General features: G+C 31.4%; 1 protein-coding gene across 1 annotated transcript; it reads left to right on the plus strand.

The window, feature by feature from the left end:
- The first annotated feature begins 233 nt into the window (after window positions 1–233).
- On the plus strand, window positions 234–5,599 carry LOC123881770 (laccase-4-like). The gene is made up of 6 exons (XM_045930510.1): window positions 234–396; window positions 1,356–1,507; window positions 1,996–2,240; window positions 3,165–3,293; window positions 3,743–4,666; window positions 5,160–5,599. Exons 1-6 carry the CDS (start codon window positions 298–300, stop codon window positions 5,288–5,290), a joined length of 1,680 nt encoding a protein of 559 aa, XP_045786466.1. The 5' UTR covers window positions 234–297; the 3' UTR covers window positions 5,291–5,599.
- Window positions 5,600–13,540: the final 7,941 nt, after the last annotated feature.

The following is a 13,540-nucleotide window of genomic DNA, read 5'->3' on the forward strand; positions in this document are numbered from 1 at the left end:
ATATAAACTTTCAATCCAACAATGAATTTCGTAAAATTCTTATTCGGTAGACCACTTGTCCACGGTGGACCATTTGTGAAGGTGGTCCACTGTAACATTAGCCTTAAAACTATGCTTATGCATGATATCTTTATGAATTTTTTTCAACCAACTAATTAAAAGGACTTGACAACAAATAATACCATACTATATAAGGTTGTTCCATCCCCACTCAATTTACATTGTGCAATATTGGTTCCACCAAGTATATCTAACTACACGTTTTTGTGGAGGCAAAGAAAATTCAAAGAGGTTATCATGGAGAGGATGTGGATTAGAACGATCATATTGCTACTAGTTGCTTATTGCCTGTTTCCTCTCTCTGTGGAAGCCATTGTTCGCCACTACAAGTTCAACGTACGTGCATTCTTTACATTAATTTTAGTGTTATAATTATAGATAGATTATAATTATCATGTCATGATAAAAGAGTATTATCAATTATGTAGTCAAGTTTTTTTTTCTTCTTTTTAAGCAAGTTATGTAGTCAAGTTTATTAAGGAAAAAATACGACATTTATACAAATAATAAATGTATGACTATTTGCTTAGAAAAACATCCATTGTGTTTTCGGACTCTAAATATGTTTCTTGATAAAATGCACGCATGCAAAACATGAGGGTCTTTGAGAATACTAATTTAGTTAGGATGTCTAAAGAAAATAATGTCGTCTATTCTTTTAGCTTATCTAAAAAAAAATCCAGATAATAATATTTTGATTTCCGTTTCGGTTTTCTATTTTTATATACTTTTTTATTTTAAAAAATATCTCTATTATGATTTTTCTAACTCATCAACTTTAGGCACCAAACTATACTTATATCAAGCCATTGTGGAGGGTTTGGATAGTACGGTATAGATCCTGGGTACGATCCCAGTTCATTGTAAAAAAAAATAAAAAATTATTATCAATATTATTAAAAAAAAAAACTTTATTTATGTACTGTTCTATTTTACTTTTACTTTTAATGTTTGGTTTAGTTTGTCTACCAAACTTTACCTATTTATGTTCTTCAAAGTTTTTTTTTTTTCTTTTAATTCAATTAACTAATCCACTTGGAGAATATTGTATTAAGCTTGTAAATTTCATAGTAAACCTACTGTAGTTTAAGTTTAAACAATGTTTTAAAAAAACAAATTAACGAAATCTAAGAGGCTAGTGTCTATACATGAGCATGCACAGTTGCATACCTTCATCAAAGAGCAAAGTTCTTGTTGTATTATTTAGCAATTCAAGGCACTCAAAGTTTGGTAGATATATGTCACATAAATGTTGTCATGCATGGCCATTAAATATTGGATGATTTTGTATACAGGTGGTGATGAAGAATGCCACAAGATTATGTTCAACAAAGCCCATTGTTACCATAAATGGGAATTTTCCTGGCCCCACCATCTATGCTAGGGAAGATGACACTGTTCTTGTAAAGGTGGTTAACCATGTCAAATACAATGTTAGCATCCATTGGTGAGTGTGTTACTAATGACTTATAAATCATCTAAACTTAATTAAATGTTTGGCTTAAATGCAGTTTTGACCTTTCAAGTTTTATAATTGTACGATTTTGGCCTCATAAGATTCAATTATGCGATTTTAACCCCCTAAGTTTCACAATTATTTGATTTTAGTTCTCAAGTTTCAATTGTACGATTTTGACCCCTCAAATTTATCCCCTTTTACATTTGATAGCCCTCCATTAATTATTTTTGACTAAAAATTACTTATATAACATTTTTAAATCTTAAATTTATCCTTTTCGCTTTAGATCTATAAATTTATTAGGCCGACCCAATATCATAGTGTAGCTATATTTATATAGATATGTCAGAAATTAATATTAGACCTTGTTGTGATGGTGAGATATACAATTAATCATGTTATTAAACTTTTTAAATTGTCAATATAATTATTAACCAATTTTTTATTTTATTTAATGATGAATGAAAATTGAATAGGCATGGAATCAGACAATTGAGAACAGGTTGGGCCGATGGGCCAGCATACATAACCCAATGTCCAATTCAACCAGGACAAGTCTATATGTACAATTTTACCCTCACAGGACAAAGAGGAACACTTTGGTGGCATGCACATATACTTTGGCTTAGGGCAACTGTACATGGTGCTATTGTCATTTTACCTAAGCTTGGAGTTCCTTACCCTTTTCCTAGACCCCACATGGAACAAGTTCTCATATTGAGTTAGTTCTTCTACCTTTTCCTATATATTTTTGTTACAAAATATTTAGTCATGAAGGAATTATAATTAAAAAATCTTAGTCGCTTGAATTTGAACTTTATACTTTAAATTTTATATTTTGAAAAAATTGATTAACAAACTAAAATGAAGGTAGAAGAAAATATAAATAGAAAATATTTTTACAAAATAAATGTTGACAATAAGTGAATTGAGCTCAATTCACTATTACTTGTAACACAAGCTATTAATTAGTTATTAGTTAGTTTACTGTTATGAGTAGTTTAGTTGGTTGTAACTGATTTGTTTAGTTAGTTATGATCATTAGTGTTGTGATTCTGAGAACCAGAGGGTCCCCCACCATTGACACTACCAGTAGTGCTATCCACAGACATTGTGTCAAGGAATATGAAGGAGTAGAAAAGAATCAAAGAAAGAAAAAGCAAAGAATCATATAGATTCATATGAAATTGATGAAGAAAATAAAGATGGAAAGAGAATTAACAATGGCATACCCCTGTTATAGGTCTGATACCATGTAAACAGACTGAGCATTGTGATCTAAGTATGCCACGAAAGAGATCCTGCAAGGTACAGGATGAAGGAAAGTTGCAGAGAGAATAGGCGCAAGCCGCGCTCGATGAAGAGAAATGAAAAAATTGTATTAGGCAACTCAATGTTTACAAGCTCTATGTTACACTTTATATACAAGTTAATAATCATAACTAACTAAACAAATCAGTTACAACCAACTAAACTACTCATAACAGTAAACTAACTCATAACTAACTGATAGCTTTTGTTACAACTTACAAGTAATATAGTGAATTTAGATCAATTCACTTATTGTCAACAATAAAAAACATTATTAATTTTATATAGTATAGGGATGTACTTCATAAACCTTATTATTTTCAATTTGGATTAGGTGAATGGTGGAAATCAGATACTGAAGCTATAATCAATGAAGCTTTAAAATCTGGAATGGCCCCAAATGTCTCTGATGCCCACACAATCAATGGTCATCCAGGACCTGTTCAACATTGTGCTTCACAAGGTGAAATCTCTATTAATCTAAACCCTTCAATGTTTAATACAATTTGAGAAACTCCTATATAGAGAAACAAAAATCACTTGTGAGTTTTGACTCATTTTATAGAATAATTTTAATTTTCCTTTTTGATTACCAAAATATAACTTTATTTCTAGTAACAAGTTAAAAAATTATTCACTGAATTAAATCTACTTATTACTTACTAACTATGCTTTGACTGTTCTGCAAAATTTGTCATATGCGATGATGCATGTATCTTTTGTTTTTTTCACCACTAGTATCCGGTCCACTGGACCGTCTGATCTGGTATCAAGTGGTTTTAGCCTCCTCCCGATCGTAGTTGCGGGGGATCTGGTATCAAGTTCAGCGTCAATCATTACTAGATCAACTAACAATTGGTTGCGATGCATGTAGTTTGATATTCAAATAACACAATTGTTTCATTTATGCAGAAGGATTCAAACTCCAAGTTGAACAAGGAAAAACCTATTTGCTAAGAATAATCAATGCAGCACTTAATGAAGACTTATTCTTCAAAATAGCTGGTCACAAACTAACAGTTGTTGAAGTTGATGCTACTTACACAAAACCATTCACAACAGACACAATAGTAATAACACCTGGACAAACAACAAATGTACTTCTCAAAACCAATCATGCATTTGGAAAATACATGGTAGCAGCTTCAACATTCATGGATGCACCAATTGCTATAGACAATGTAACTGCCACAGCTACATTACATTACTCAAATACCCTTGGTTCAACAATCACAAAACTCACTTCACTTCCTCCAATAAATTCCACAAAAATTGCTAACAATTTCACTGACTCATTAAAAAGTCTGAATTCCCAAAAATACCCTGCTTTAGTCCCTAAAAAAATTGATCATTCATTGTTTTTCACTGTTAGTCTTGGTCTTAACCCTTGTGCTAGTTGTCTTAATGGTAATAGAGTTGTTGCAGCTATTAACAATGTTACATTTGTTATGCCTAAAATTTCTCTTCTTCAAGCACATTTTTTTAACATTAGTGGAATTTTTACTGATGATTTTCCTAAGAAACCTGAAATAGTTTATGATTTCTCCGGAAAAAAACAACCGACAAATTTAGCAACTAATAGAGGGACTAGGGTTTATAGACTTGCTTATAATTCAACTGTACAATTAGTTTTGCAAGATACTGGAATGATTGCACCAGAAAATCATCCTATTCATTTGCATGGATTTAATTTCTTTGTTGTTGGTAGAGGAGAAGGGAATTTTAATGCTAAAAGGGATAGTAAAAAATTTAACTTGGTTGATCCTGTTGAGAGAAATACAGTTGGTGTTCCATCTGGTGGTTGGACTGCTATCAGATTCAGGGCTGATAATCCAGGTAAAGTTGTTAATATAGTTATGTTTGAAATTGTAGGTTTGTTCCAATCTAATTATATCATATTATTGATATTTTAACATGATCACTAAAATTGCTAAATTTTAATCTAACTCTTCTTCTTTATGTTAGTATTTTAAAATGAGTATGTCAGTATGTCATGTGAGTCACTGTCTATGTTGACTTGTTGACGTGATATGTGAGCTGTACACATGTACATTGATTTGGTCAAAATAAGTGAGGGTCAGCCTTTTGTAAAAGAGATTAAAATTAGGGGGCCAAAAGTTTTATTATAAAAATTAGAGGGTCAAAATCGCAAGTTTATGAAAGTTAGAGGATCATTAGTGCAATTTAGCCTTTGTAATTTCATCAATCATTTTTAAATATTGATAAGTTGGATATTCATAAATACAAACCTATAATTTCAAAAACTAACATTGATATTTACTCTTCATAAAAGGATCAAAGTATTGATATATGGTTTTCATTTTGTTAGGGGTGTGGTTTATGCATTGCCATTTGGAAGTTCACACAACATGGGGACTAAAGATGGCATTTGTTGTGGACAATGGTAAAGGACCAGATGAATCTTTAATACCACCTCCAAGTGACTTTCCCAAGTGTTGAGAAGATTAATATAAATCTTTACTTAAGGAAGAAGGATTAGGGGATACATAGAAGGGAAAACTCTACACAATTAAAGGAGAGTAAACTATCATAGCTAATAATAACAAGATTTTTTTTTTCTTGGAGAATATGACAAATAACATGTCCTCACCTTCTCTTTTTTTTTTTTTTTTTTCATTTTATTTGTATTGTTTGTTGTATATCTCTTTTTTGTCCTTCTTGAAGAATAATTTTGTTTACATGTAACTAGACAGTGATAAACAAAATGTAAAATAATTTAAAATTCATTGGCTCACTGATTATGCAAAACACGTGAAATTTGGTTTTCATTTGATTAAATCATCAAATTGTGTGGCCATTCAAAAAAAAATTATCAAATTGTGTGGTTCTACAAAAATAAATAAATATGAAGTACATTTTATGTGCAAAAAAAACGATTAATGTGAGTTCAAACCAGGCTCATCCTTAAAATTTTGAATGTAGTTAGAAAATGATATACTTAGGTAATGATAAATTGCATAGGCTGGAAATTACTAAAACACCCTTCATTAAGATGAAAATTGCATAATTACTTTTTCACTTTCCCCTTGACTCTTCTTCTCTTGCGGAGGAGAGAGATCAAGAAGAGAGGAGAAGGAAAATAAAGAGAAAATTGAGGTGTGAAAGAAAAACAAATAAGGAGAGACTTGAAAGTAAGGTGGAAAAAAAAAAATTATTATCAAAGAGGGAGATAAAAAAGAAAGTCAAAGGAAGAAGTAGAGAAGGAAAATTGACAATGAGAGGGAGAAAGAGAAAAGCGTCAATAAATCATGGCCACTATTACAATAATACCTTTCTCTAAGTTGGTTTGTCTAACATTTCTTGTTTGTGTCGTGAAGGGTCTTAGAAATTGAGAGTTGGTCTAATTTAATCCTACAAAATTGGCATATAAAGTGAGAATTGTCGTTACTTTATAAACATATATATTAAGGTCATCTCGCAACTGATATAAAACTTCTTAACATACCCCATTGCGCCTAGCACTATTGGGCTTGAGGCCCGGATATAAATTCTGGATGACTCGATCAGAAATCTGATAGCAGACGGCCTAACGGATTGTGTAGGAAGCTCTTAATTATACCATCTTAAAATTCTGAGTTGGACGCAACAAAAAAAAAAGCTTGTAAATTGAGGATTGTCTCTTCTTTATAAACATATATTCAGATCATCACGCAACTGATGTAAGATCGACTTCTTAACAAAGGAACAAAGTGAATGAAAAAGAATTTTCTCAATAAGTGGAAAACAATTATAAGCTTTGGGATGATTTTTATGAATCATAGCGGGACGAAAAACACACACATTTCTTTCCAATCAAAATGGAAAGTTCTCTAAAGTGGAAGTTGTTACATATCATGAATTATTTAGATTTATATTTTTAATTCAGGAGATATTCGTGCTAGAAATTCGACGTCGAATTCTCTTGAAGTATGAGAAAATGTTGATGAGATCCTAATATTATGTTGCACGGGTACTCTGTCTTAGACGGAGTACCGGTACCGGGTACCGGTACACGTATGGTACTTCTATGGTACGTACCTTCAAAGTACCGAGTTTTTTTTTTCATGTGGGTACACGTGTGGTACTTCCGGGGGTACGCGCGTGGTACTCTCAGGGTACACACGTCGTACATATTTTATCAAAAACTATTCTTATTTTTTTTGCAACACTTTTCAATCCCATTCTTTTTTTATTTGTTTATTTTTTTAATAAAAATTCACTTTATTTTAAAATTAGAATTGATTCAGTCTCCTACCCTTTTTATTTATTTTTAAAAGTAGAGTCGCATAGTCTTACTACTACTTCTAATTTCCTAAACGTGTAAACCACAATATAACTATTTTTAAAGATTGCTATTTTTTATGTTTAATTATTTATTTTAAGAATATAATTTTTTATTTTAACTATATAACTATATTAAAAAAAAAAATTATACAAACGTACTCGTACCTTAATTATTTTAAAAATATCGTACCATGTACCGGATACCGGTACCGTACCCGTACCTATGCAACATAGTCCTAATATGATCTCTTACAAGAAGAATGGTTGAAGTCATATAATATAAAGAAATAAATTAATAATGGTTCAAAGTATAATTTTCGTAGATAATGAAACCTCAGTCTTGTTTTGGTCATACATTAAGTTTTAGAAGTTCGATTTGCGCAATTCTTGATGAGAGTTATAAATCCAAGAGACTCATCTAAAACTTGTATTTCAGGCATTTAGTCCAAATTTTGTTTGCATCTTGTCACCCTCCATAAAGATATATTTCTATTGAAATATAAACTAATGCTACGGTGAACCACTTTCACAAGTAGTCTACCGTGGATAAATTATCTACCGAATATGAATTTTACGAAGCCAGAGTTTAAAGCCAGAGTTTTTTTTTTGCTTTGTATGGACTTAGGACCGACTAATCCAAGGGGACCAATCCCACCGCCCACTTGCGGGGGCCCCATTTAAAGCCAGAGTTTTTTTTTGCTCTGTATGGACTTAGCCCACCGAAATTGGCACCAGTGGGAATCGAACCTGAGACCTTGAGAGGAGCATACTCCAAGGGCCCAAGCCAACACCACTCGACCAACCCCAAGTGGGTTAAGATTTACGTTATTTAATAAACCGTACGTTAATCTTGATGTGTCTCAATAACATATCAAATTATTTTCAATTTTTCTAAATTTTTCTATGGATAATCTATATGATATAAACTTTCAATCCAACGGTGGATTTTATAAAATTCGTATTCGTTATAATGTTATTCATGACTGGTCCACCATGGACCACTTGATGAAGTGATCCATATTAGAATTTACCTTGAAATATAAGCTAATAGTATAAAAGTAAAAGGCTAAATTTGGACAATTGGTCCATACTAACTAATTAACTTTACAAATTGATCATTCAACTTTAATTTTGTTTGTCATATTAGTTTTTTTCTTTAGTTTTTCTAAAAAAACGTTAACTTTATTTTCGGTTATTCATTATATGTACATATAAATAATTTATTTATGAGTAATATTGTTAAGTGTGCTAAGGAATATGATTATGAGTTTAGACGCTTTTCTTAAACTCGAGATAAAGTTAACATACATTGGCATGCTAAAGAACTACATTGGGCAATTCATAAGACTACTTTTGCGCATTACGTAATATTAGTAAGATATATCTCTCGGATGATCTTGTTCAACATCAACACCAGGGGCGGAGCTCCTATGGGTTGGGGAGGGCCGCGGCCCGTCCCGAAATTTTCGATTTTTAATAGGTATATATATAGTTATACTATATACATATTTTTATATAAATCGTTATATATATATATAGGTTCGATTTATTAAATGTAGTTTTGCCTAGCCTAGTGGTAGTGTTGCGTGATTTTTACCAAAGGGTGGTGTGTTCAACTCCCTATGTCATCCATTTTCAACTTTTTGTTACATTTTTTTTAAAGCTTTTCGTTAAAACTTATTTATATGATCTTACTAAGATTAAATAGATTAAATATTTATGTCATTTTATTGAAATAGTAAATCTTTATGGGTTTTAAAATTTTATTGAATGGTCTATATAATACAAACTTTTAATCCAACTATGTATTTTGTTAAATTTGTATTCGTTTAAATTATTAAGTAGCGTAATATTGATTATTGTCAAAAAAAATAGTGTAATATTGATAAAATATTATACAAGTGTCGTTTAATCTCTGTTCATATATAAATGGCCCCTAAAACAAAAAATCCATACTACGCTACGGCCCACCCCGACATTTTAGTCTAGTTCCGCCACTTATCAACGCACTAAATATATTGTAATGTATTCATCCAGATCGAAAGACTAAAAAAAGGCAAAGCCTAATTAAAAAAAAAATGAAAAGGGAGCTTTTATATGTCATTATTTTCAATCATTTGATATATAAGAAAATAATAATATTATTTGAAGAAAAGATAAACATTGAGTTGGTGAAAGTAGACATGTAATTCAGCAAAGCATATGGGTCCTTCTTGGCTGGATTTGCACGCTGGCGCGTAAGCAAAGACTGAATACCTTTAAACCAAACCCAGTTCACATTTTCTGACTTTTATTTCCTTTTATTATGCAGAGAATCTTTCCATTATTGGAAACCATTTGGTGGTGAGTGAATTATGAGAAATCGCATTTACTCATTTGTATAATTTATTTAAGATTCTTTTTCCCTTTCCGTATTTTTTGGTCAAGCATATTAATTATTCCTATTTTGCTTTGATTATGATTATTATTCTTTTATCTTTTTGCGATAATTCTTGGAGAAGTAGTAATTTAGAGTTTGATCGCGAGGTAAGTAAAACCTGATTAAGAGTTATTCCCATCAGGAATTGATCTCGAGTTCTCCCAAATGATCCGTTCTAGGGATAGCTCATTAACCATTTGAGTCTTGTTGTAATGCAGGAAGTGACATCTTTACCGAGAGTTAAAGTAATTCCCCTATCCAGTCCAAGTTTAGAGATTTAGTCAACAAGGTCATGCTCTTTAAAATAGTGTTGACCGTAAATCCCTTAACTTTCGAGAGATTCAAAGAGGTCTACGAACCAACCTGTGTTTAGGCTTTTGCTGGCGGGCTTTCGTCATCCATTACTGTTTGGGCCATCGTTGTAAAGACGTGCATCCGTACAGTATCCCTAGACTCCTTTAAAAATGTCTTGGTTGATTATGATTATTATTCTATTTAATCTTAAATATAAGTAAAAATTAAAATATATTTAATAGTTTAGTTGTTAAAATGTTACCTTAAAATGAATAAATAAAAAAATAGATTTGGTTTAAGTTTGTGCCAAATATGTTTTAATTTATTTTAGTCAGGTTGTTCAGGAGTTAGAAAATTTCACTCGTAAAATGAATAAATAAAGTGTCTGGGGTTCGAACTTCAACCCCTAGATATAAAATACAACATCCCTTACCAACTAAGCTAAGTTCATAAAGACAACTTTTATTATATTAAAAATATAATATAGAGAGTATTATTTAAAAAATGTTGACAAGTTTTATAAGGGTTCTAGTTGAAAAATCAACTATAGAATTAACATCTTAGAAAAGATGGATACGTATAATATAGATTGAGCAAGAAGGAGAGAGTAATTGAAAGAGAAGATTCTAATACTTAAAATTATGCAATCAATTTCTTTTGAGTATTAGAATTCTCTTTTACCAATTATTATTTTTAAGCGGATTAAAAATACCAAAGGTATCATTACAAACTTCCATGAAAGATGTGTGTGCTGTGCTTTAAGGAGGTAGAAGAAATTCACCATATTTTTTTCACATGCAATGTTACAGTTCAAGTTTGGAAGCATATATTCAATTGGATGGGATCAACGTATTTACCCTTTGTTTGATGTCTATAATCATTTTAATCTATTTGGGGATTTGTTAAGAGGAAACAATTAATAGCAGTTAGCAAGAAGTTCCATCATATTATATGGTTGGCAACAACATGCTATATTTGGCGTAAGTGCAATAACATCGTATTTAGAGGAGATCAAGTCAATGTATCTTCTCTAGTGGAAAAAATATTTACATCGCGTGGTTTTGGTTAATAGGTCGTTTAGGGAATAATGTTAATGTAGGTTTCTCTGACTGATGTAACAATCTCTTAATTTGCTTACATTGCATCTGTGTTATTTCCATTGTATTGTAAGGGTTGAGTACCCATATACTTCTTATAATACAAACTTTGCTTATAAAAAAAAAAACAGATTAAAAATACGCGTTCATTATATTTTTATTTTTTTTATTTTGTATGAATGTAATTTAAAAACACATGTTTATGTCTCAAAAAAGCATGTTAAAAATTTCAATATAAAAATATTTGTTTTAATTAAAATTATATATCCAATTTTTTAAAATCAAAACATTATATTTTATGATGAAAATTTTCCAATTTAATAACACACGTATTCACAATCACATGACACAAATTAATAATAGGATATTTTATTTGTATGGGGTCGTTTTCTTTCCTGCGTCCCAATAGTGTCCATGCCCATCCAGCCCTACAGGGCCATTAAGGGACAACATGTACTGACACCAATGCACATTACTCCATTATAAAACTCTAAAATAATAGGCCTTTTTATTATGCTGAACTTATTCACTCTCAAACTTGTGCACAAATACATACGTCAGGTGCAACATGAACAACTAGCAAATGATTTGCAATTGCAAATAGGGGGAATGAATCCTCTTATATGTTTGATCTCTCATGTGTAATTTTTATGAGATGACAACTAATTTTGATCAAAATCGCAAGATACATAAAATAGAAGTTTGATTTTAAAAATACTATTTTTAAAATAAGAGGTCAAAATTGCAAGATTGTGAAATTTAAACGAACAAAAATGCAATTTAACCTAAAATTAATAAAACTCAACACACTTATTGTGATCCATAAAGATGATTTTGAAAGTTGGAGTTATTCATAACTGAAGAGCCTTAATGAACCAACTAAGGGTCTTCAAGCGTAGCAATGTAGCATAAGGAAGAGCATAAAACTACTATAAATGGATCGAAAACCTCCCAAGTACTAAGTCACTCATTATAGGCTTCACTAAACTCGAGAAGGATGCATTATTGGCGTGGTTATGGAAAAACTATGTACCATCAAAAGTAATTGTATTATCATGGCAATTGTTATAACACCGATTATCGACGAGATGTAATTTTTTTTGGCGTGGCGGTGGGAGTGGCGTGCCAAGGGTGTCAATGGTGTTCGGATGAAGTCAAAAATCCCAAACACATTTTTTTCTAAAGTGCAAGATCACAAGTGCAATTTGGTCGGGAGACATTTTCACCCATTGGAGAGATGTTATTTTTGCCTCAATCATAAGAAGTTAACTAAGGGATTGTTAATAAAATCAAAACCATTTCTTGGCAATGGTTTTTAGGGACAAAGTTCGGGACTCCTTGTTTATTTTATGAGTGGTTTATAAATTCTTTTTATTGCATCATGAGATAGGGGCTAGGAAGTTTGTTTTCTCATTTTGTCCGCGGGAGTACCTCTTGTACTTTGTCCCAAATTGTAGGTATAATACTACTTGAACATTTTACTATGTCTATTTTCAATATTAATTTCAAAAAAAAAAAAAAAAACCTTATCTTACTTTGGCATCAAAAGGTTTTTCCAAATACAACACTTCAAATTGGAGGAGCAACATAGGATCGAAGGTTGTAGTAGAGCAAAAGCATATCAACCAAGGATGATTTATTAAATTACATGATATTTTTACTAAATTGAGTACGAACATTAAATTTTATATGCAATAATCTGAGTTCGAACTCCGAACACTTCACTTATTCACTCTAATCTTGTAATATGGGTTAAATATGTTTTTGATAAGCGTCAAAACATATGCTTTTCTGGAATACGAAACAAGATTTGGTAATTTTATAAAAACTAAAAATATATTTAACCCTAATAATAATAATGGCAATTGGCTAAAACATGACATTACATTAAATTTGACAATAAGCTAAAGATGGTTCTTGCCCCACGTAAAACACGTAGAAAATTTCGGAAGACACCATCATTGAGTATGCCTTGAAATCTCAAGATAAAAAAATCGGAAGACACACCGTCTCGTTGGGGGCACCAAGGCCTCTGCGTTAGGCGCATTACTTTGGGCGCGGGGCACGCGTGTGGGCGAGGTAGATTTGGTTGTTGCTAAATTTTGGAAAAATTAGTTTCTTGAAGGATATCTGACTTGAATTTTATTTTATTTTAAAACGGATTTGTTTCTACTTCAAAGACATATGTTTTTCTATAAATAAAGGTTGTTATTTGCATAGAAAAATTGAGAGAGCAAGAGATCAAGGAAGTAATATGTAGGGAATTGAATTATGATTTGTTGCGAACACAATGGCTAGGTTTTAGAGAGAAACAAGGCAAATGGTTATTGGATTCATATTGGGTAGTCTAAATCATTGAGTCTCTTGGCCGCAGGAAGAGATTCAGGAAAATGGTAGAGTAGAATTATAATTGAAAACTAATTCTTATAAAAGCCTTTATAATCTCGTTGTAACCAAACCAAACTCATTGATATAGTGGAACGAATCGTTGCTCTCTCTGTTGGACCGTACAGGATAAACAAATTATTGTGTGTTCTTTCTTTTTTCTCCTTTATCGTTTATGATTATTATTGTTATTCCTCTTTATATTGGCTGTCGTTTTTTTGCTCCACACAT

The sequence above is a fragment of the Trifolium pratense genome, linkage group LG4 (assembly GCF_020283565.1).
Source record: "Trifolium pratense cultivar HEN17-A07 linkage group LG4, ARS_RC_1.1, whole genome shotgun sequence".
NCBI lineage: Eukaryota > Viridiplantae > Streptophyta > Magnoliopsida > Fabales > Fabaceae > Trifolium > Trifolium pratense.

Excerpts from the sequence above, each read along its gene's own strand:
- LOC123881770 (XM_045930510.1), top strand. The coding sequence starts at position 298 with ATGGAGAGGATGTGGATTAGAACGATCATATTGCTACTAGTTGCTTAT. Across the intron at positions 397-1,355 it reads TTCGCCACTACAAGTTCAAC|GTGGTGATGAAGAATGCCAC; the intron begins GTACGTGCATTC and ends TTTTGTATACAG. Across the intron at positions 1,508-1,995 it reads TACAATGTTAGCATCCATTG|GCATGGAATCAGACAATTGA; the intron begins GTGAGTGTGTTA and ends AAAATTGAATAG.